The sequence below is a fragment of the Microtus pennsylvanicus genome, chromosome 1 (assembly GCF_037038515.1).
Source record: "Microtus pennsylvanicus isolate mMicPen1 chromosome 1, mMicPen1.hap1, whole genome shotgun sequence".
Lineage (NCBI taxonomy): Eukaryota > Metazoa > Chordata > Mammalia > Rodentia > Cricetidae > Microtus > Microtus pennsylvanicus.
Genome location: NC_134579.1, coordinates 162,014,368 through 162,040,371, shown reverse-complemented (window position 1 = coordinate 162,040,371; position 26,004 = coordinate 162,014,368). Strand labels below are relative to the sequence as shown.

General features: G+C 37.4%; 1 protein-coding gene across 1 annotated transcript in view; it reads right to left on the bottom strand.

Moving 5' to 3' along the window:
* Lin28b (lin-28 RNA binding posttranscriptional regulator B) overlaps positions 1-26,004 on the bottom strand; it is a 97,308-nt gene that overhangs the window by 15,535 nt on the left and 55,769 nt on the right. The window contains exon 4 of the mRNA XM_075944242.1: positions 25,487-25,558. Coding sequence (XP_075800357.1) covers positions 25,487-25,558 — 72 coding nt within the window. The remainder of the gene's footprint in view (positions 1-25,486; positions 25,559-26,004) is intronic.

Sequence of the window (26,004 nt, the reverse complement as noted above, 5' to 3'; positions counted from 1 at the left end):
GAAATACCAGAAAATTCACCTGTTTGTTGATGAAACACACTTCTTTCTATATGCATTTCATTGTTTAAATATTTGGTATTTTTCTGCTTTATATCTTGGAATAACTAAAAATCAATTCCAGGGTAATTTAGGTCCTGTAAGTTCTTCCAAAACATTGTACAGATGAAGAAGGATACAAAGAATTAACTTGAGCCTCATTTTCAGCATACACCCCAAATCCCAGCACCTGAGAGGTAGGCAGGAGGATGATTCAGAGCTCCAGGACAACATGGGCTATATATAGTGAGACTGTCTCGAAGACACAAAGGAAGGGCGGCAAGATGAGGGGCCTGCAGCCAGTCCTGATGACACAAGCCCAACCTCACGTACCCGCAGCATGGAAAGAGAACAAACTCCTACAAGTTGACTTCCAACCTCCATGTGCATGCTGTGAATAAAGGAATAATATATATATTTTTCTAAAAAAGTGGAGGAGAATAAAAAGAAATGAATGTGTGTAAACTATAGTTTTAAGGACAAGGATTCTGTCCCCCACTTTTTTTTCTTAGCTTCTAGGATGCTTTCTTATACTGGTTTTCTTTTCATCTCACTGCTATTTCATTTTCCCAGATAGAAAACTTGCACTTATCTATCATTTTCCTTTTGAAAATTTAATGCATCTCCTTCCAACTACCTCCTGTAGAGTCTTCAAGTAAATAACTGACATTATTTTCTCCCTTTTGATGTTTTATGATCTAGAGTTTGCTTCATTTATTCAAGGTCATCTCAACACCTAGCTTTCAAATATCCTTTTTTCTAACAATTGACTTTCTTAAAAAAAAAGTTTTGTTTGTACATGTGTGTGTTTGTGTGGGTGTATGTCATGCATGAGAACACCCAGGGGCCAGAGGCTTCATCTCTTAGAGCTGGAATTATAGAAGCTTGCAAGCAGTTGGCATGGTGCTTAGAACTGAACAGACCCTCTAAATAGTAGGAAGTGCTATCAATTGCTAAGCCATCATCTCTCTTTAAGATTTACTTTTATTACGTTTAATTGTGTGTGTGTGTGTGTGTATGTGTGTATGTATGTGCATGTAGGCATATGCACATGAGTACAGGTGTCTTTGAACGCCAGAGGCCTTTAATTCCCCCTGGAGTTGGAGCTATACGAGGTTGTGACCTGCCTAACAGATGTGCTGGGAATCAAACTCTACAAGAGTAATAAATGCTCTTAACTGCTGAGACATGTCTCCAGCTCCTCAAATCTCTTCTAATAACTGATTTTCTTTAAAAGTTTATTTCTTTATACTCTTCTCTACTCCCTATTTATTCATACTCTTTTCTAGTATAGTAATTGGCCCAAGGAAAAAGAAAAAGTGTTATTAAAGTATTTTCTATATGTCAGTCTTTAAAATTGTAATGGAAATGCCTTGTTGACTCTAGGTCAACTCTTCTAGTCCAACAAGCAGCCTTCTTCACTGCTCATCTGGATTCTGCTCTGGCCTTATATCATGTGGTGAAGCGCATCTATCATCCCATTAGGTCCATCTACTACACAACTACTGATTAACACATATTATTACTTTAGATAATATAATTGAAGCAACCAATAAAATTACTTTCTAAATAAATCACTTTTAATAATCACAGAAACACAAGCGTGTGTTTAGGAGTGCATGTGTTTTGGCATTCATGTGTAAATAAGAGATCACCCTCAGGTGCTGTTCTCTCAAGCACCTTCTTATTGAGCCAAATTTTTTCTCAATGGCCTAGAATTGGCCAGGTAGGCTAAACTAGGGATCTACCTGTATCTACCTTCTTAGTGTTGGCGTTCAAAGCACACGCCACCTCACCTGCCAGTTTATATGGTTTCCAAGGCTCAAGCCTAAGTGCTGATACTTGCATGGTAATCACTTTTTTGACTGAGCTATGACCTCAGCCCTGGTCTCTGTTTTTCTTTTGAACTCTGGAGAGTAACTCTGATACTGTGTATGGTTTTACCTAGGTATGGTTCCGTTTTAATTTCTTAATTCTGGCTTTTACCTGGATGCTGGGATCCAAACTCAGGTCCTCATGCCTCTGCAGCAAATATGTACTCACTGACCCATCTCTACAACCGTTACACAGGGTGGCCTAAGATCACAGATATTTATGTTATGACTCATAATAGTAGTAAATTTAGAGTTATAAAGTAGCAATGAAATAATTTTATGGCTGGGGGTCAGCACAACATGAAGAACTGAATTAAAGAGTCATAGCATTAGGAAGGGTGAGAATTGCTGCTTATAGGGTCACAACATCAGTGGGATTATGACCCAAGCTAAGTACTTTAGCCTGGCTCCCAGTTAATGAAAGAGGCTTGAAGTACATGACACAGTGACAACCAATTCTCTCCAGGGGTTCTTTGCAGATAAATGCTGGAGAATAGTAGCTTTCTTATTTTTCTTTAAAGATGGAAGAAAATAAGGGTACTACAGACCTCAGCAGAATCAGACCCAAATACTTCCAATATTGGATTTGTCGTATTCAGTCTACACAAGTCACCTCTTAGTCTTTTGGATAAAATCAAGCACAGACAATATAATAAGTAAACTCTTATGTGTTTACAGATATATTCTTAACATTATCAAACTAATAACTCCTTCCATTAATTAATTAATTAATTAGTTTATTTTTCAGAACAGAGTTTCTCTGTAGCTTTAGAGCCTGCCCTGGAACTCACTTGGTAGACCAGGCTGGCCTTGAGCTCACAGAGATCCACCTGTATCTGCCTCTTGAGTGCTGGGATTAAAGGCGTGCACCACCACTGTCCAGTTTAACGTCCTAAAATGTGCTTATTCCTATCCTGGAATTTAAAAAAACATAACCTGTATAGATTTATTGAAACATAAATTTGTAGTGATGTACCCATTCCTCTAGGAAATTATTTCTTTACACTCACAGAACATTCTCAAACTTTATTACAGGCGAGAGCTCTGTTACAACTCTGGGACTAAAAAGTAAAATCACAGCATTGGGCCTTGGACCTGAAGGGGCTTGACTATTGGGAAGGAGAACACAGAGCCCACATATCCTACAAAAGGTGCTGGATGTTCTAGGCCAGACAACATGTTTGATCTCCAGAACTTACATGGTGGAATCCAGAACTTACATGGTGGAAGGAAAGAACTAACACTTCTAAAAGCTGTCTTCTGACCTCCATACATATGCCAAGCACTCCTGTATGTATTATTTACACAAACAAAATAAATAAATGGGATTTTAAGTCAGTGAACTTAAGGATTGATTGACAAAAGCAATGATAACTGAATTACAGAGAAAATAAAATTTATAAAATAAAAAGAAGTTAACTATGCTCCAGTGGATGGCCCCACACCCATGAACATATGGGTGGCAAAACAAGAAATTGTACTCAACTAGTTACTTAAAACAAAACAAAACAAAAGCACACACAGTTTAGAGGTGCAAGGAAGAGTCACAGAAAAGAAGTTAGGGTTGAATATGATAAAAAATTATTGTATAACATTCTCAAAGAATTATTAAAATATATTAAGAACAAAAAAACCAAACACAAATAGACTATCTGTGACATAGGAGACGCTCATAAAATAGTCTGATACATATAATAGAAATGGGGACGTGAAAGGAGAGGGGACAGAGCGGGCACCCAAGGAAGCTAGCATGAAACTATACATCTGCAATCCAGGCATGGAGGCTAAAGAAGTGTCTGTAGTTCCAGAGCTCTATAATACAACCTGTTTCAAAAAAACAACACAATTATAAAAACAACAAGAATACCTGAAGAAATAATGGCTAAAACTTCACAATTATAAAAAAAAAATCTTAGATCAACGAACTAAAATAAATATATAAATTAATAAATCAAGAAATGTTAAACATGATAAATGCAACTTAGCATGCTCTAATTAATTAAAACCAAAATAAAGGAACAATGGGGCAGATTCATTTTATAAAACAAACAAACAAAACCCCAAAGTGCAGTATTTTTCTCAGAAATAATGGAAGTAAATGATGATGGAGCACACGTGGAAAGGGACAGACAGCAAAAGGATTTCTAACCCATGCAGCTGCATTACAAGCTGAAGTCACCTTGGAAGATGGGACCTTAACTGAGAAAGTGCCTCCATAAGACTGGGCCATAGACAAGCCTGTGGTACATTGTTTTTGATTGATGGTCGATGTTAGAGTGCCCAGCTCACTGTGGTGATACCACCCTTGTACTGGGGACCTGGGTGCTAGAAGAAAACAGGCTGAACAAGCCATGAAGAGCAAGCAAGCAAGCAAGCAGTAGTCTTCCATAGCCTCTGCTGTCTCCAACTTCCTGTCCTGGATGATGTACTACAAGCTTTAAGATAAAATAAACCCTTTTCAGGGAGGGGCTTGATCCTGCCCCAAATTCATGTGCATGGGAGCCCTCACCTGTTGGGAGGAGAGGATGGAGGTAAAAGGGAAAACCTTGGTTGGAATATAAAATGAATTAAAAAATAAATACATGTTAAACAAACAAACAAACAAACAAACCCTCTTTTTCTCAAGCTAATTGGTTATGGTGTTTTAACATAGCAACAGAAAACTGGATAGAGGTGGGCGGTCCTTGGGCTTCCCACAGGTCAGGGAACCCTGATTGCTCTTCGAGCAGATGAGGGAGGGGGACTTGATCGGGGGAGGGGGAGGGAAATGGGAGGCGGTGGCGGGGAGGAGGCAGAAATCCTTAATAAATAAATAAATTAAAAAATAAAAAAATAAAATAGTTATGCATCAGACATAAAAATCAAAAAGAAAACTTAGCAAACACATAACTTTTTCTAGAGTTGGGATGTTGATTTGGTTGTCTGCCATGTCACTTGAAAGAAAATCCAGGGAGAGTTTCATACGTGCTAAGCATGGCAAATTCTAAATTTATTAATATATATGTATGTATGTATGTATGTATGCACACTTTTTTTTTTGAGATAGTGTTTCTCTATGTAACATCCCTGGCTCTCCCGGAACTTGCTTTGTAGATCAGGCTGATCACAAACTCACAGAGATCTGACTGCCTCTGCCTCCTGAGATTAAAATTCTAAGATTAAAGGCAAGCACCACTATTTGGGTGGGGCTTCACCCCAGCCCCTGGCATCCATTTTGGAATTATGGGTGGAAAGCTCCATTTCAAGCCCCCTCCCCTGGGAATTCTGGCATCCATTAACCTGAGTTTTTTCTAATTTGGTTTGATTTGGTCTGATTTGGATTACTGTGTCAGTGGAGAGGTTTGTCGGGCCAAAAAAATCTTTACAATCACCACTACCCTGGAAAATATTTTTTTAAAATAAGGATAAAATACCATAATAAATTTCTGCCATCAGAAAAAAAAAGCAGATTCAAGAGAAGTGTTGTCTTGTGGACATTTAGACCTACAGAAAGAAAGGAAAAGAACTAGAAATGAAATATGTATATACAGGGCGGGGAGATGGCTCATTGCATAAAGGTGCTTGCCACCAAGCCAGACACTTGACACCTGACAATCCTCAGGACCCACATAGCATAAGGAAAGAACCAACTCCTATTAGCTGTCTTTTGGCATTCACGTGCATGCACCCCCACCACACACACACAATAAATGAAAAAATGCAATTTTTAAAGATATGTATGCAAAACACTAATTTAATGCATTAAAACCAAAGTTTGTGATATTTGTGCCATGCCGTAGTATATTAGGACAGACAGGCACAATATGACATGGGTGAGTAGAACTAATATTTCTGTAAAATTCACAAATGGAATAATAACCACAAAAGCAGAGGAAAAGAAGTACTCAGATTTGAATCTAACATCTTCAATAATTAAATACAGTAGTCTGTCTCTGTACACACTCAATTGAAAGGCAGAGACGGCCAAATTTGTTGGAGTAGAATTTTTAAAGGGTTAATAATATCTAAGCTATTTTAAAAGTTAGTAAACAATACTTCAAAGCAAGATTAATTAACAGGGTATGGGAGAAGGGATTTGGGTTGGATATGTTTAAATGTCAATGAATATATTTAAATATAGTTAATAGTCTACAAGAGAAAAGAAATATATCACAACAGCAGGAAGACACAAAACTCCCAAATACAGAATTCAACAAATATGCTGTTGGTGGGGTGTTCAAACACACAAAACAAACACTCTTAACTGAAAGGCAAGCAGAGAAAGCAGCAATCACAGTTGAAAATGAACATGCCTTTTCAGTAACTAATAAAAAATAGGAAACATACCACAGTAAGATACAAATTTGGGCTGCACAAACAAACAATATTATTTAAGTAACCCCATAGAATAAAACACTCAATATTCGCTGAGTATGCATTCTTTTCAAATATACACATAACACTGCCCATGGCAGACCACATCTGGAGACAGAAAATTCTATTAACAAATTTCATAAAGATGAAATCTTACCAGAACATCTTTTCTGATGCCAACAAAGTGAAATCAGAAATAAACAAGAAACAACGAAGTTACAATGTATTTGAACATGATACACTCCTAACACATATCAAGAAAGAAATCATAAGAGAAATCAAAACGAAAATGTTAATATTTGTGAGATATTCCTGAAACAGCATTTAGAGCTTCAAAAGTTTGTATCTGAAAAACCAAAACTTTAAAAATCAATAGTTTAAGAGAAGTTAGAAAGAAAATAGCAAAAGAAACCTAAACTAAGTAAAATAAATAAGAACAGAAATAAATGATGTGGGAACTAGAAAATTAAAGCCAGCCTTGAAGGGAACAGTAAAGTCCTATGGAAATAGAGTAGAACTAGGAAAAGAGAGAAGGAGAATCACCATGGTCAGAAAACATGGACTATTATATATCTTACAGATATTAAAAGGATGCCAAGCAGTTAGCTTTTGCTCAGCAATTGAGTTCTTGTAAATCACAAGGCCCAAAGCTCAATCCCCAGAACTGGTGTGTGTGTGAGAGGAGGGTGTGTGTGTGTGTGTGTGTGAGAGAGAGAGGGGGGGGAGGGAGAGGGAGAGGGAGAGGGAGAGGGAGAGAGAGAGAAAGAGAGAGAGAGAGAGAGAGAGAGAGAGAGAGAGAGAGAGAGAGAGAGAAATATAACCTGATTTTAAAATGTGGTATAAAACTAAACAGGAAGTTCTCAAAAGAAGAAACACAAATGGCTGAGAAACATTTTTAAAAAATGTTGAACATTCTTAGCCACCAGGGAATTGTAAATTAAAACTACTTCGAGATTTTTCTTAAATCAGTTAGACTGGTCCAAGGGTAATAAAAAAAATGATAGTAGCACATGCTGGTGAGGACACACACATACACACACACATCAAAAGGGGGGGGGATGCTAATTCATTGCTGGTGGGAGTGCAAACAGGTAGAACCACTATGAAAGCTGGTGTGGCAGTTCTTCAAAAAGCTGAAAACTGATGCCCCGCAAGAATTGGCTATATCACTCTGGCATATCCAAAGGACTCTAATCTTACTATAAATATAGTTATACATACATGTTCATTGCTATTTTATTTATTATAGCCAGAAATTTAAAGCAGCCTAGATGCATATCAAATGATGGACAGCTAATGAAAATATGCTACATTTACACAAAGGAATATTATTCAGCTGTTAGGAAAAAAGAAATTATGAAATTTGCAGGTAAATGGATAAAGAATCATCTTAACTGAGGTAACACAGACCTCAAAAGACAAACACTGCATGTTCTCTTATAGGTGAATTCAGCTTTTAAGCTTTAGCTATATGGGTTTCAATTAGAATAACCACAGATGTTAGGTAGCTAGTAAGGGATGGGGAGGGGGAGCAGGGACACTTCCAATGAAGTGGACGTAAAATACAGTATTATCAAGAGATAAAGGAAAATTGAATAGGAGGATTAAATGGGGAGGAGGTAGGAAGCAGGACAAGGGAGGAAATATGAGAAGGGACAAGTCACACTATCAGACTTTTAAAGAGTTACATGGAAGCCTACTTTTGTAGAAGCTTGCTAAAACATATACATATATGAAAAAATTATGTGGCATCACTGTGCAATGGGGTAGACAATGCCCCAGATGAGTAAAAGGGGTTCCATAGACATGTCACATCCAAATATCACAGGTTATTGCCAAAGCTATTGGTTACTCTCCATAACCTAATGGTAAGTTCCTATTGTTAAAGACACAACTAACTTATGTTATTGTTTTAAAAAAAAAAAAAACCAAAAAACCAAAAACCAAAAAACAAGCTGATGCCAAACTAGAAGGTTCACACCTGACTAAATCATTCATGGCATTGAAAGTTACTTTGCATGCTACTGAAACAGAAAAATAATCAATTTCACCCAATTACAAGCCCTTTGACCTATAACTGAAACCAGCCTGCAACATATACAGGTGTAACAGTGGCACAAACGGAAGTAATCAACCACCTTTAGATTGATTTTAAGGCCCACTCCATGAGATGGAACTCAGATATTACACAGCAAAAATAGCCAAGAACTAAGACTAAATAGGTATAGTCCTGCTACTAATACTCTGCTAAAGGAGCAAAGCAGTAAAAATCACCCCCAATGTATTGTGATACCCACAGAACAGAGCATTGTTCAATACTCAATAGAGAAGCTTCTTCTAGCAAGAGATGGTGATTAACAAAAAGATCACACAACTAGACAATCGGAAGACAGAGAAAGACTCTGGAGCACTCATCTTTATGGACACCCCCTCCCCAAGGCTCAAGGAACGATGCAGAAGAAGAGGAGTAAAGATTGTAAGAGCTCGAGGTGGAGATGACTCCAAGGAAGGCAGTGTCTTCCAGATACAACTGACACACATATGAACCTAGAGACCATGACAGTACACACAAGACCTGCATTCAAACCAAACAAAATCCCAGCACTAAGAAGAAGTAGATACCTCCTGGGAAAGGGAGATTCAGTTGTTTCCAAACAAGTGTCACTGGGTACACAACCACATCCCACGACAACCCCAGGCCCATGTGTAATTGGCCAACATCAGATGGACTCCATGGTTTGTTTTGTTATATGTGTGCTATTTGTTTTGACTTAATGATTTTCTTTATTTTAGATTGTCAATTTTTACTTTCATTATGGAATTTTTTTTGTTGTTTGTTTCTTTCTCCCTCTCTTTTGTTGAGAGAAAAAAAGAACATGAAGTTGGCTGAGTACAGAGATGGTAAAAATCTGGAAATAGATGGTGGAGGAAAAAGAATATGACTAAAATATATTGTATAAAAGTTTTTAATTGAAAATTTAAATATTTTTAAAATGTAAGATGTTGCTGTAAGTTGTTTAAATGGGACATATAAAACATAAAAAATATAAAAAGAAAAAGGGAAGAAGCAATCATCAATTTCCTGTTCTCCTGGAGAGCTGAGTTCTGCTCTGTTCCCTTTTGGGAGCATCCTAGCAGAGCTACCTGCTTCTTCTCTGGCCCAAGATGTTTCTTCTGCTAACACTCTGCTTTAGGGAAGCCCCCTGCAGAAATGTAGCGTTCTCCTCCCGCTCTGGCAAAAAGTTGTTACCCCCACTCCGCCTTGCTCAGCACCCCCTTAAGGAGTGTCCTAGCAAGGTTCTTCTGTTCCACTCCTTGCTGAGGCCTCCTAGGAAGTGTCTTAGCAAGGTTTTTCAGCTCAGTCCCCTAAGGGATGTTCCAACCAGGTTCTTCTGCTCAGCGCCAGCAAATAAAAGTCATCACCCAAGACTCTTTTGAGAAAGAGATTTATTTGGGAAGGAGAATGGCTGCCTCTGCCAGGGGGGATTAACAGCAGTTCTTAACTGAAGGGGTAGAGAGGCTTATATAGGGCTTCTTAGGGGCGGAGTTTTCCCAGGGAGAAGGGGGACTGGTTAGTTTTTCCCTGCTCAGGGATTGGTCAGTTTAGCTGGTCAGTAAGAGAGATGGCTCTGACTTTATGACCAAATCGTGATTTCTTTCACTGGTCCTTTTTAGCTTTTTGACTCCAGTCTTAGGACCAGGGCATATTTCTTTCACTGGCTCTGATTTTAGGGACAAAGTGTGTTTCTTTGACACTAGTTTCAGAGCTAGGACAAATATCTTTAGTTCTGAGTTCAGGGATAAAAATGTTTCTTTCCTGGCTCAGGCCTCAAATACAGGGTGTGTTTCTTTCACTGGTTCTGGGTTCAGAGTCATGGTGCTCAGTGGTTGATTGGTTTCCTGCTCCAGTTGTCCCTTTTACCCTACACTAGTGATCTGCCTCAGTGGGAAAGGACACTTATGGCCATGCCTGCAAACCTAGCTCAATTCCCTGAACCCACCAATTAGAGGGAGAGCTAGCTGGCTCTTACAAGTTGTTCTCTGGTCTCCATATACATGCCCTGGTGCAGTTAAGCCTACCCACATATACACACTTCAAAATAATAAAATCTTTTTAAATGGAAAGGACACAGTGAAAACCAATAATCCATAGAACAAAGTAATCAGAGAGAGAATGTTGTATGTTTTTTAAAAAGTGGTTTCTATTGGCATAGAAAGAAGAAAGAACCACAGAAGCAAACAAGGTCGGGCAATTTCTAAATGCACAATGAAGTGAACACACAGAACAGACAAGAGGATGAAGAAAAAGATGGAATGAAGGAAGTGGTATGCTGACAAAGCCTTGGGCAGCTCCCTGTCTGGGGGTACCCTGTAGGCTGGATCCAAGATACAGATCTACCCCCGTCTAGTTCTCATCACATGATGTGTCTCTTTGAGAACCATGCCCACTATGGTTTTGATTCTTATGGTGCATGCAGCTCATGTGAGTTCCCCAGCATAAGGATGACAAGTGACTCATATTTAATAAACCAGAGCAGGAAATTATAGTCTAGATCAATAAAAATCAATCCTGGGCTTCTGTGAGAACTACTGGGAATTGTAGCCCTCTTTATGCTGTGACTGAGACCACGTTAATTCCTGGAATCAGTAATTATTTGACTCAAAAGCTTCAACTTACATCCTTAAATCAAGGGGTCCATGTCCAGTCTCTCAAAATTATGTGGAGAATTTTCTGGGAAACACCAAGGCCCCAGGTTAAAGCTAGGGAAGTCTGGGGGTATGCATTTCCCTTCTTTCTGTTAAAAGATGTTTATCCTACTCCTTTGCCTCTCCCCCTCCTCCTCCTGGAGAGACAGAGAGAGAGAGAGAGAGAGAGAGAGAGAGAGAGAGAGAGAGAGAGAGAGAGAGAGAGAGAGAGAGAGAAAGTGCCCAAAGGAATCAGAAGGATCATATATCATAGAGGTGAAGGTACAGGCAGTTTGAGACTATGTGAGTGCTAAAAATCAAGTCCTCGGGAAAAGAAATACACTCTCAGCCCTGGAGCCACAGCTCAGTGCTCCCCTTCTTTTATGAGACAAGGTTTCACCCTATATTCTAGAGTAGCCTCGAATCCACAGCCATCCTCACAGCTAAGCTTCCCAAGTGCTGCACCAACAGCTCTCACACATGAGAACGTGCATTTCTACAGGGCTCTGAATGCGGCTGCTGCCCCACCTCTTCAGCATGGTGCATTTCAGCTAGCTTTGTTCGCGTCACCTCACTTACTGGCATCATCCATGCAGTACTGCTGAACTGTGTATCTGCTCCATTAAGGTTATCAGCACCTATACTCCCTTCCATGGATGGTTCCAGGTTAGAGCCACCAAGAGAAACCTTATTGAAGATTTAAAAGGGAACATGCATGTGCTATTACTCCTAAAGGAATCACATGGTCAGGCGTGGAAACAGACCGACACATTCAGTAGTTTCCAATTGCTTTCTCGCTCTCTCTGGTGCTCTGTGCGTAACTATTGGATCTGTTAGTCAACAGAGACCGTAGCCAGTCCATATCAACCATCCCCAGAGATGACAACCAGAGGCAGTGGTTTGCAGTGTCCTTTCTAGAGACCTTTGTCAGCTCTCCTCATTAGTCAGAAGTAATTCACTTTCTGGCTTCCCAGAAAACTGAGTCTGTTCAGCCTAGCACTTCACATCGTTTCCCTAGAAGAAACACCACCTTTTTGTGTACACACACGCATGGACGCAGGTGCATGTGCGCACACACAAACACTGTCCCAATGTTTTATTTGCTTTTTAGCTAGGCAACAATTAAGTACACAACTTATCTCATTAGGATTTTGAAATTTTGAGAACTGAGCAGAAAATTCAACAGAATTACATCAAACTTATAATTATAATTGAGAAATTGGCTTCTTGAAAATATTGAGTTTTAAGAACCCACAACTCAGGGGTAAAATGCTTACCAAAATTCAATTCTCAGCAAACACATACGTGCAAGTACACATGCACACAGGAAAAAGAGAGGGAAAGAGAGAGGGAGAGAGAGAGAGAGAGAAAGAGAGAGAGAGAGAGAGAGAGGGAGAGAGAGAGAACACAAAGAAAAAGAAAAAAGAAAAAAAGGAGTCTTGAGAAAAAAACAATTTGGGGTGAGTCATTATTCATTATGGACCATATTTTGGTGTTCAATTTAATCCCAAGTACCAAAAAATTTTTTACTTTTTAAATAATAAAACAGAACATAGTAAAAAACAAAACTAACACATCAGAATAGGAGAAAACAAACAGAAAGAAAAGAGCCCAAGAAAAAGAACAACAGATGGAGATATCAACTCATTCACACACTCAGAATTCCATAAAAACACTAAACTAGAATCTGTAATATATATGCAAAGGACCTGTAAGGTACAAAAAGAGAAAAAATATATATTTCAATTTTATATTTAGATATTCATATTTTAATTGTATTTATAATATGCTTTAATAAGATATATATTTTGGTATATTTATATTATATATGTTGTGAGTCAAGGTAGAGAAAGAGAGAGAGACAGACAGACAGACAGACAGACAGACTGTGGAACACTCGAAACTAAAGGGGATGTGACCATCAAATTCTTCCCCTTGGGGCTTCCTGCAGAAGAAGAGGCAAAAAGAATGTAAGAGTCAGAGCGGATGAGAACACTAAGCAAACAAGCTTCTGGACATCAACATGATTAAAGCTCATGAACTACAGGCACTGAGGGAGGCAGCACGTGTAGGGCCTGTGTGGGCTGCACCAGATGAGCTCCTAAAGCTGAAAGGAGAAGTGGACACATAACCCCTGGACTCAGGAACTAAATGTAATTGATAACTACTTGCAATTGAAAACTCAGTTTTCTACATGGCAGTGTCCCTGAGGAAACAAACTTATGGATAGTCTGCATGCCCAGCAGTAAATGGCCAACAGAAAACCAAGCCAACACCATCATTTATTCATTTTAAAGAGAAGGGGGCAAAAAAACAACAAATCCATGAACAAGGTCTGCTCCCATATCCAATGTACCTTTATCACTTTCTTCATGAAGATTTCTCAGTTCTCTCAGATTAACTTTTAGGTACAGTTTGAATTCCAAATGCAAAGTGGACAATTTTTCCAGGGCATTGTAACTGAACCCAGGACCTCACACCTATTATGCATTCATTTTATCCCTGAGCTATGCCCCAGGGCACTGAATGAACATTTTTGTTTTAAAGAAAGTAAAAATTCTAGTAGTGTTCTTGGGGTATGGACTATGCCCTTATAGTCCATATTTTAAGATGTTCTTAGTTCAATTTGTGTGTTGAGTTTATAATAAAAAACAACCCTGAACTGTTTTATTTCAATTATTGCTCCACTAATGTATGTGCAGGTAACCTCAGATAGAACACCATGATGTATGAAAACAGCAAACTGTTTAGTTCCTTTTCTTAGTACATTTTCCTTCTCATTGCATTGATAGTATTTATAGCATGTTTCAAATTGCTCCTGAAAAATCACAAAGAGAAGGATTCTATTAATTACCTAGAATATACAATAGGTTTACAGAAAATTCAACAACAGAGGTCCAAATCAGGACAGATCAATTATGAACTCTTAATGATTTTCAAAAATTGCTGGGAGATAGTACTGGCTATAGCCCACAATTTGACTGATAATTCAAGAACTAAGTAATTTATTTCAAACTTTATAGAGTGATAAGAACTTCAATTGTCCAAAAAAATATCAGCTGAGGCTGAGAGAGAATTGGCTTTAGTAGAAAAGAAATTATAGGATTCACATGGATCATTTGGATCCAGAGCTGGATTGTACTCTGGTTATTTTTACCATCAAAATATTCTCCCACAGAATTCCTGTGCAGAATATCTTAGAATGCATATTTTTTTTTTTACCACAAATAGAGTAAAAAATTAAAGACCTATGTAGAAAAGTTCTAAATTGATTCTAGAAGGAAAATTGAGACTTTATCAATTAACAGGAATAGATACAAAACAAACTATGGTATCTTTTACTAATGTGGAAATTTCCTCATTATAGGCAGAAACTGAATGCTGGAAAAGAGCTTGCAGTAATTTCTTGGAAGATATTAGCAAAATATTCCAAAAGCAAGAGATTTCAATTTATAAAAAGGACTAAATGGATTCGTTTTCACATTGTACGAGGAACATCAACTACTGGAATCCTGACATTCTATACTGATACAAATAAAACAGTAAAGACAGGTTATAAGTCAGGAAATTTAAGTGGCTAAAAGCCCTTATTCTGCTCAAAAGTCAGAATTATATGCTATTTTCATGGTATTATTAGATTTTTCCAGAACCTTTTAATATAGTTACTAACTTTCAATATGCAGAGAGTTGTTTTACATATTGAAACCACTGAAATTATTACATAAAATTCAGAATTAACTTTTTTATTTATTCAATTACAAGAAATAATCAGAAATATAAACTATCCCTTGTATATAACATATATCAGATCCACGCCCTCTAGCATGAGGGAATGTTGAAACTGAACAGCTATTAGTAGGAATGTGCTAGAAGCCTCAGAATTTCATAAGAAACACCACATTAACAGCAAAAGTTTAAAGGGTTTTTATCACTTGGCAACAAGCCAAGGAAATTATAAGGAACTGTCCTCTTGTTTATTGTATAAACATACTCCACTACCTGTAGGAAGTAACCCAAAAGATACTCAAAGAAAAGAATTTGAGCAAATGGATGTGTTTTGAAACACAAATCTAATTAATCCTAATCAGTAAAAGATCGGGAGTCAAATATTGGGGGAAAACCTGGAAGATCGCAGAACCGGAAGCAGCCACCAGTTGCTTTCTACCTATTACCTTCCTCAGTCCAAAAAGGTTGAGCTCCTGTCTCTGCCCTCCTCCCAGCCTTATCACTCAATCTCTCCACCCTATCACTCCCTCTCTTTGCCTCCCAAGTGCTGGGATTAAAGGCGTGAGTCACCACAGCTTAGCCTCTATGGTCAACTAGTTAGTGTCTGGCTCCACTGACTCACTGATCTCCAGGCAAGTTTTATTTGTCAGAACACAAAATATGACACAAGTGTTTTATTTTTCAGGATTTGGAAAATTAAAATATGTTCACCATACCATAGATAAATATTCAGGATTTCTGCTTTAACTTCAGAAAAGGCTGATTCTGTAATTACACATCTATTAAAAGTCATAGTCATCATAGTAATATCTGTACAAATTAAGACTGACACTGCTCCAGCATGTTTCTAGTAAAATGAAAGGGTTTTTTGCATATTACAACATAAAGCATATTATGGGTATACTTCACAATACTACAGGACAAACAGTTATAGAAAGATTTAAAAGTACTTTAAATAATATGCTTAATAAATATAAAGGGGTAATAAAGATCCCAGAGATATATCACACAACACTTTATTAAGTTTAAACTTTTTACTTCAACCGAAGAATGGGTAAGGAAAATGTGTACATTTACAAAGCAGTAAAAAAATAATGACATCTTGAAATTTGCAGGCAAATGAATGGATCTATCTAGAAAAAACCATATTAATTGTCCTGCTAACTTTATCCTGTCTTGGTATAGTCCAATCAGCTTCTTTATTAACCAATAAGAGCAATACGTATTCACAGTGTACAGAAGGGTTATTCCACAGCACAGCATACTGTCAGTAGTCTAGGCAAGGGCACTTTCTTACTTAGTGGCTAACTTTGCCACAATGAAAGGAAATTCTATTTGGAGTTTCTTCAATGCACATCTTCTCTGAAGCAGATTTGTGCTATCAGGAGCAGACATGTCTAATTGTCATGAAAAGTCTTATGTTATTAAAACATCTTAGATACCATATTCTGTAGATCTCTGAAATATTTGAAGAATGCCTGCCTATCTAAAATAAAATAGTTTTGGGTTGGAAATACAAGTTAGGATATCAAGTGAATTAGGTTCAAAATGTTGAACTCACCAAGATAGGATAGATAATAGAATATTTTCTCTGAATTTTTCAAGTACAAATGGACTGTACATTGTGAATGCAATTCTTACCTGATAATTATTCTTATTATATGTAGTTTTACTGTGTTAAAGTTAAAACCTTCCCTTTATATCTAGATAAAAGGGTTATGTGATATTTTGGTCACATTCTAAAGAACCCAAGACTGGCCAATAAAGTTCACTTTGAATCAGAGGGTAGGGCTAGCTACTAGCTGACCAAAATTAGCCATAGGGGTTTTGGAGGACCAAGGATATATAGAGAGACATATATAGTAGTAGGGTGAGGTTTAGAAAGATTCCGGGGATCCTTCTGGAGAGAGGGGTGGGGGTCACTGGTGGCTTCTCTGCTGATTCCCTGATCACTCACGTTCTTACCCTGATATCTGACTCCCAAGGTTTTATTGATAAAGAATAAGGAGATAAAAGCTTCAAAAGCAGAAGTGAGTTAAAACACATAATGGTTCTTTTAAATAATGGAAGTTTTTAGTATCTATAGTATAGAATGGCCAGTGAGGAAACAGGTTAAGTGCAAAGCAGTCCTTGACATAAACTTGGAACAAGGCAAATGAGTTCTCGAAGGATGAACTTATCATCTTGCTTTATCCTTCCATAAGGATAGTTATGTAATTCAATTATCCTTAGTATAAATTCCCAGAAAACAGACTTAAAGTTCTACTTAGATTTCCAGTTGTGAAGAAGAGAAACCAGGTTACAAATGGTACAGAACTTACACAAATACCTTTTTCTTATTTTTAGAGATTCTGAACTCTGTGTGTGTATGTGTGTATGTGTGTGTGCATGTGTGTGTATGTGTGTGTATGTGTGTGTATGTGTATGTGTGTGTATGTGTGTGTATGTGTATGTGTGTATGTGTGTGTATGTGTGTATGTGTATGTGTGTGTATGTGTGTGTATGTGTATGTGTGTGTATGTGTATGTGTGTATGTGTATGTGTATGTGTGTGTATGTGTATGTGTGTGTATGTGTATGTGTGTGTATGTATGTATGTGTATGTGTGTGTATGTGTGTGCGTGTGTATGTGTATGTGTGTATGTGTGTGTGTGTATGTGTATATGTGTATGTGTGTATGTGTGTACACGCACATGTGCCACAGAAGACAACCTCTAGTGTCAGCCTCTGACTTCCACCTTGCTTAAAATGGCAGTACCCAGACTAGGTAGGCTGTAGGCTCCTGAGCATTCTCCAGCTCCCACCTCCCTGACTCACTGCAGCAGTTCTGGAGCTCTACTGTACAAGTATCACGTGGATTCCACAGATCAAGCCTAGCGACTGAGCCTTCTCCACAGCTCCCAATTCTAAGCATTCTTCTATCTCCCAGTCAATGAGGGGCTTTCTCTCCTAAAAGCAAGGAAGATGTCTGATTTTTTCCCTTACTAGCCCAATTTAAAATAACAATCAGTGAAGACTTAACAAAGCACTACAAAATGAATAGTCTTCAATTCTTCCTTGACCTGTTTTCAAATTTAATACTTGTTCTCTGCTCACATTAACTGAACCAACAATTTATACATGCATGTGTATTCATGTGCACGTGTGTGAAGACAGGAATGCATGTTGAGGTCAGCAGATAAGCTCAGACAGCCTTCTTTAGGTTCCATGTACCATGCTTTCTTTATGTGCAAGTGTGCCTGTGTGCAGGTGCATGCGTACCACAGCACATGTGTGGAGGTAAGAGGACAACGTTGCAGGATTAGGGTTCCTCCTTTCTACCACAGGGGTTCTGGGAACAAATTCAGGTTGTCAGATTTGTCAGCAAGTAACTCTACTCACTGAGCGATGTTAACACCCAGTGACAACGTGCAGATCTGGTTTCCACCTTCTATCTTGTTGAGTCAGGGTCTCTCCTGCTTCTGTTGCCACACTCTGAACTCCAGAGTATTCTGTCTCTGCCTCCCAAGTGCTGGAATTACAGATGCACACAGCAGCATCTGGCTTTTTACTTGAGTCCCAGAGATCAAACTCAAGTCACTAGGCTTGCATGGCTAATGCTTTTTACTTGTTATCTCAACTCTGCAGCCCCGACCTTGTTTTCAGGAGTTTCTCACTGGTCTGGAACTCCCCAAGGAGGCCAGACCACCAGCTGGTTAGTGAGTACCGGGGATTTATTTGCTTGTCTCTAGCTCCCTGGAATATGAACACCACAGTCACACATGATTTTGTAGGCTGGCTCTAGGAATCAAACTCAATTCCTCAGGTTTACAAGGCAGTACTCTTCTGACCAAATGTTCTGCCTAGCCCTCAAAATATCCGTAATTTTAAAAATCTGACGTGTAAAATGCATTTTTCTAAAAAAATCACTTGGAAATTAACTAATCATAAATATGATTTTACAAAACAGCAGTCTATTGTATTTAATTACTATTTCTGAGCAGCATGGGAAGATATTTTATGTTAATTATTATAATTTAACTTAAAATTACCTTATTATAGCAACAAAAATAACATTTTCTTTGTGAGTTGTTCATGTTCTTAATCTATTTAACCAAAGTTAAAATGCTGAGTTCTAGTATAAATGTGGAAGAGTCTTTGGGAGGCCTTCAGCTTCATGAGAACAGAACTAGCTTTGTCTCTCATTAATGGAGCATTAGCTTCTAGAAACACAAATTCCCTTATGTTTCTAGAAGTTAATGTATAAGACTACTATTTCAGTGAAAGGATTTAAGAGCATAATATAGAAATTTTGTTAATATTCAACTTGACCACACTTTATTCTGTTCTCACAGGAATAAAATGAACATCACAATGTTGAGATATGATATGTAATATATGATTAAATTTAAAACATTTAAACAAATCTGGTATTTTAAACAATGTGATATGTTATTTTAAAAACATATCTAAGGTTGGTCAAGTGGTGGTAGGCTATGATCCAAGTGGTAAAAATAAATATACATAATTTAATATTAGAGGCTAGATTCCCTTTTAAATCTCACAGTTAAAAATACCCATCTCTCACTAGAACTTTACTCTGAAATCATGCATTCCATATTATTCTTGCAATATTAGAGCTGCTTTCAATTTTTTTCCTTAGAGACATTATGCATTTATAACATTTAAAATAAACGATGATCAGAAAATCAACCTAAAACTCTGCTTACTTGTCACTTGGCTTCCGACCATTCCCATTAGACATCTGGGGAGACCTATGCAACACCAAAATGAAGCTCAGCCCCACACAGTGTCTGGCAGAGGGTGATGAGAATGGCACATTGTCTGCTTGGTCTGAACAGGGGTCACAGCAGGGAGAGCATCTGCTAAGCTAATGTGAATGGAGGAAACAACTCTAATTGCCTCATTAAAAGATCTCTGGCCAAATAATCACAAGAAGAAAGGACTAGGAAAACCACCCCAAAATTAGGCCTATAATATGATAATTGGGGGTAGAATTTTAAAATTGGAGAGAGAGAGAGAGAGAGAGAGAGAGAGAGAGAGAGAGAGACTTGGGCATACTATTGGTTTTACTAACTTCCTTAGGTGCTACTAAATTAATAAAAACTTGGAAGCAACAATTCAGTTGTGCATCTATAGCCCTTAGCAGACATTCAAACATAAGAGTGCAAACTCACAGCTACCCAGGATACAAATGTACAATGAAGGGCGGTGTGAAGCTGCTAACAAAGGACTAACACGGGAATTAGAAAGGCATACTGATCTAAATTTTGCAATTATGTATGAAAAGCATGTAATTAGAAAGCTCAATGCCTTTTCTTCTATTTTCTACCTCCACCTTTAAAAAAGTCTACTTTTCTTGCAATTCAACAGTGTATACCTAGAGCTACATACAGTTTGGGTACTTCAAACTGTGTATTTTATTCAACATTATTAATAAGTATTTCATGGTAAATATTAGTATTTTTTAAAAATAAGAAGTAGCAAACTGGTCAGAGATTAAAATGTAATGATACTGAGACCAATTATTCTGCATTTCCTGATATTTTGAGGTTAAGCTGTATGAATGTAATCTGGATCATATAGTTAATAATATCATAAAGTTAAACTTTCTTTTCTGAATCCAGCAAACATGGTAAAATTAGCTTGTTACACCCATAAGCCAGGTTTAAAATAAGCAGGCTATTTGATGACTTTGATGTTTTGCACCCAAAATGTGCTGGCTAATTTTTCCATTCCATTTACCATTCCAGTCTTTAAACTGCCTTAATCTCCTGCCCTCAGATGTTGATCTTGTAAGAATAGGGGTCATAGGTCAGGACAGACAGACCTCAAAGGATCTGGCCTATCAATTCATGCCTGAAAGATTTCTCTGCCACAATGGGAACCTACTAAACAGCAAATTCCTAAATCTAATCACATAAGTATCAGGGTGAAATTGTTAATTTATTGGAATTCATCAATTTACATCTTTTCAAACACCTCTAGCACCTAAACAGCATTTTAATTTTCTTTTGGAAACAGGTTCTGGGATATAGTAAACATGAAAACAACACTACTGAAGGACTTCTTAACGTGAAACAGCAAAGTCTAAGCATAGGCTTATTATTTTCAGGAATGCTATTAAGATTTCAAAAGACACAGAACAAGATTTCCCACATAAAGTAACTAGAAGCCGCCAAATTTCACAATAGAGATAATGAATGAGAAAGGTTATAACAGTGAGAAGTGGGGTGAGGGAAGAACTACCGGTACCCAATTTATAGCTCTCTTGTTCTAAGAGTGAGCATCATAGAAATATTTTCCATGGGGTAAATAAAACATACAGCTCTTTATTAAGCAACACATGGCAACTTTTCTAATCCCGAATCTCTTCCAAAACTTTCATACAAATTTAAAATAATTTAAGCCCACAAAATTATAGTTTTATAAAAATCAACTACCATACATCTCATGTGAAAACCAGGGTCATGTGTGTATGTATGTGTGCCCACACATGTGTGCCTGTATGTGTGTGTGTGTGCACGTGCACACGCGTGCACATATTAAATCTAAGCTAAGTTTAAACCAGATACCATATAATTAGATTCTATTTATACTCACCCTGGTCTTTTTGGCAATAAAGACAGCATATCACAATGTGTCATTTCAATACTGGACTACCAGGCATGTCAAACTAAGAATTAGTGTAAATAAAAACCACCTAGAGCTAAAGACTCTTTTTTAATAGTACCAAATAAAGGAATTCCTTGAACTTCCACAAAAAACCTTAGCAATTAGCATCCTTTAGAAACAAAATATTAGATAGAATATAAAAAAGTACTAATATGTTAATATGGTTTTAAAAATTAAATATTGCACCAAATTAACTAAAAGCACTGGAATATTCCCTCAGTCAGCTATTTTTAAAAATCGAAACTACTTTTTAAAAATTCAAGTCATTGCTGTTAGAAAAGGCCTTCCATTATTATCAGAGTGTGTGGTTGGGTCAGAAGATGTGGAAGGTTAAGGAGAACAAAGACAACAGTCACTATGCTGGGGAAAACAGAAACTGTAAACAGACAAGTCCCAGAACCAGATATCTATACCCACCATATGGGAATTCACCACAAATGTTCTTAAACGTTACATGTATTTCATTTACTAATTATTTAGCATCAAGTCACTTTATCTATACAAAGATTTCTAGACCAATAGTCTCACTGAAAGTCTGTCTTGTCATTCCAAATATCTGCAAGTATAAATCAAAATTTCATACTGAAATCCAACAGCACTAATTCAAGTAAATAGAATGACAGACAAAGTTATTATTTTAATTAGCCTATCTCAAATTTAATTTTTAAAATTGACTTCTTGTTTTTATAGTAAACTATGTTCTTTAGAGAAAGGTACCAAGAGTAGACTAGTTTTTGAGAAAAAAGCATAAGGTCTCTAATTTTTCATCAGTCATCTTCATTTTACAATGAGGAAAGCTACAAGGGGGTTTTGTCTCCATACTCTTCTGAAGACGACCTGAACTAAGATAAAACAAACTAAACAGTAAATACAAAATTATTTTATCTGAAACTGTAAGAAATCTTTCTACCATGGAAGAATTTTTGAACACTCTTCATTTTAACAGACAGTATCTAATTCATGATTCATAAATGAAAATGAATCAATCTAAATGTTACACCAGATACAAAGTAAACTCTAATTGGATCATTAAGCAAATGTAAATCATATTGCTATAATAAGAATAATAAAAACCAAAAAGCACCCTACTAGAGAGACATGGAAGGAAATACTGTGATCTGGTGTTAAGCAAAGAATTCTCTTTTTATTTTGTTTTTGTTTTTTTGGAGGGGGGGTTGTTTGATTGTTTTTTTCAAGACAGGATTTCTCTGTGTAGCTCTGGCTGTCCTGGAATTCATTCTGTAGATCAGGCTGTCCTCAAACTCAGAGATTGCTGTCTCTGCTCCTATGTGCTGGGATTACAGAGGGGGCCACCATGCCCACCTTTTAAGCAAAGGATTCTTAAGCATGACATCAAGCAAAGGAAAATTAAACTGTCCTCATCAAAATAAAATTCTTGTACTACAAGATTATCCGTGAGAGAGAAAAAAAGGCTACAAGAAGAGGAGAAAATATCTGCAAAAAGTTTATCTGGAAAATGTCCTGTATTACAATGCATAATAAAAGCTCTCAGAATAATAACAAGAAAATAAATATCTTCCTGGGTGGTGTTGGTGCACGTCTTTAATCCCAGCACTGGGGAGGCAGAGGTAGGTAGAGCTCTGTAAGTTCGAGGTTAGCCTGATCTAAAAGAGCTTGCTCTAGGACAGGCACCAAAGCTACAGATAAACCGTCTTGAAGAAAAAGAAAGAAAAAAAATAAGAAAATAAACATCTCATTTTAAAAAATGCACAGGCACAAAGAGTACCATTTATTCTCTGGAGTACCAGAGAATAAAGAGAGCAGCATCAAAATGCTTTGAACAATGTTTAGGATCAGCAGCCATAACCATGACACTATACCCTAATTACAACCATGACCACTACATATATGGGGTAGCTAAGCCTATGTTCAGCTGAAAAACATCAATTACTGGAAATATGCATAGCAGGTGGCTTGCACACTGTTGACAGAGATACAGAATGCGGCTCCCTTGCAAAACCAAGGTAAACACATACCTATGACCATGGTATATAGCTGTCCCACTCCAAAACCGAAGACTAACGTGCATTAAAAACCCACAGTTGAGTCTTTTGCCATGCTGTTCATAACAGACACAACAGGAAAATACCCAAATCCCTCAACAGATGAATTAAATAGATACTGTTATAGCATAATAATGGAATATTACCCAACAATATAAAAGAATGAACCACTGAGACATTGAACATTACAGATAAATTTCAAAAGCATGATAATGAAAAATTGGAAAATTTCAAAAGATTATGAAACAAATAAATCTGTTCATATGACACCCACCAAAACAAAACCAATAATAACATGAAAGAACAAGTTACCAAGTTGCCAAGGGGATGGATTAGGAGTGGGAAGCTATAAAAGGCAGCGGGAGGTTGTTTGTTGGGGGTAATAGACTGTTGAGAGTAAATCATAATGGTGAGAGGAGCAATGTATGCATGTGAAAATTCAAAGAGCTGTGCATAAAAATATAAGTTGTTATGTAAGTTTGAGACATAAAATAAAATCAATCTTCTAAATAAGCAAAACATACAAAAATGTACCAATGTTAATTTTTCTTTTAAAAAAGAATTAACTAGAAGTTTGCCTTTTTCATGCTTCAGTGGACCAAATCAACTACTTACTGTCATTTTTTAACTATCCAGCATTAAGACCAAGGCCTTGCACATAACAAGGCAAGAACTTCCCCATGAATCCGTATCCCCAACCCTAACACCATTATTTTCAAAATTTTGTAAGTTCTAAGTTCAAAAGTGGCTTACACCAGTACCCAAATCTCTAAACGTATTTCTCTTTATCTTGCATTGCTTATAAATTAAGAAGAGTATACTGAGTTCTCTGAAACTGGAATTTACCCACATTCTTTCTGTCTGCCTTTACACTTAAAGGCACTAGAAGAATGAGAGGTATGAATTTTCAAACACTGGACTGCATCTAGATTGTAGTTTATATTTGAGTGCTAGTCCCTTAATGTTAGATGGAGGTTATTCATCTTCACCAATGCTGTCATGTAAGTCACGTAGTGCAGCATCCTATCATCGGATGCCATGCACTTTAAGTTTTCCCTTTACTGATAATTTTTGTCTTTGATCATGTGACCAAGATGTTATGTGGCACACTTCTCTATTCATATACTTTTGTAATTAGTAAGCATTTTGTTGGGGGAGATGTCTTAAGACTGTAAGTAATCCATCTCACTTCACACTGAAAATTTTTCATTTATTTCTTACTCAGAGCCATTGGTTTCTTCCCCATGATTTATAATTATAGAATTGCGATTGACTTCAGTACTCAAATTTCCACTCCTAGCAACGTCTCCTAGTCAGCGCCTACACCTGTTTGACAGGTTCCTGTCATTTTTTAGGCACTGTTCATCATTTAACTCCATCTTCATGTAGGCTAAGAGTAAACCATTCACAATCACAGTCAGACCTCAGGGTTGTGCTTTCAATTCCATCTTTAACCCAAGAATCAGTGCAGCCCTGTCCTCTCTCCTGCATGTTGATTCTTCCTTTTCTATTAAACCATTTCTCATCAACACATATCCATTCTGTAAGCTCTTAACCTTTAGAAAATATCCCCACACAGTATCTGCTGCTTTTGCATCTTCTCCTATCATTCTCTGTTGAACAAGACACAAGCTTTCACTCCCACCAGTCTGCAGAGCTGTTCTTCTCACGTCCATTAGTCACTTCTGTGTTGCTAAGTGGATGGAGTCTCAGTGATCATCGTGATCACTGTATCATCAGCATCTCTCAAAAGACCTCGTACTCACCTCCTTGATTTTTTTCCTTCCCAGCCTTCCAAAACAAAACCCTTCTAGATGACCTTCCTGTTCCCATTGCTTCCACATTCTTTTTCACTGCTCCTTCTCAGTTTTGGAATGACCCAGAACTCATTCTTTTTTTTCATTATGGGTATAAATATCATTTCACTGACTACTGCTGAACTTTTATTTTCCACCCTAGAACTCCATATCCAGTAACTTTTCCACCTAATTTGTAACCCTCTTGAATATTCATCATGTCCCAAGCCAAGCTGTCCATGTATTCCTGCTCCTGCAGTTTTTCCCATCTTGGCAACTGGTCCCTCCATCTTTCTTGTTGCCCAGGCCAAACAAACCTTGGAATCATCCTGGACTCTTCTTCTCTCACAGTCCACATCTGATCCATCAGTAAATCCTGACGTCTCCACCTTCAAAACATACAGGAATTTCGCTCACCACTTCTATGTCTACCACCCCAATCCAAACCACCACCATCTCTTTCTGGTACACTGGAAAAGCATCTGTTATTGATTTCTCAGCTTTACTTGCTTCTCCAAATTAACTAAAGTAACAAATATCAGGAGGTACTTTAAGAAACATTACAATTTAGAGCTAAATGCTTCTGAAGAGCTTGTATTAAAGACGTGGCCCCCAGGAAGCATTGTTCAGAAGCAGGTCCTTTGGGAAGAGGTTCACTTTAATAGCATCAATGGGTTCATAGCTTAACAGGAAATTGGACTTAAGGATATGGGGCCTAGTTGGCAAAAATAGATTACTGAGGATGTACCTTCAGGGTCTCTGCCAACTCTCTCCTTTTCAACAGTCATGAAGTGAGCAAAATAAACTTCTCCTCTTTTAAGTTAATTTTTTTCAA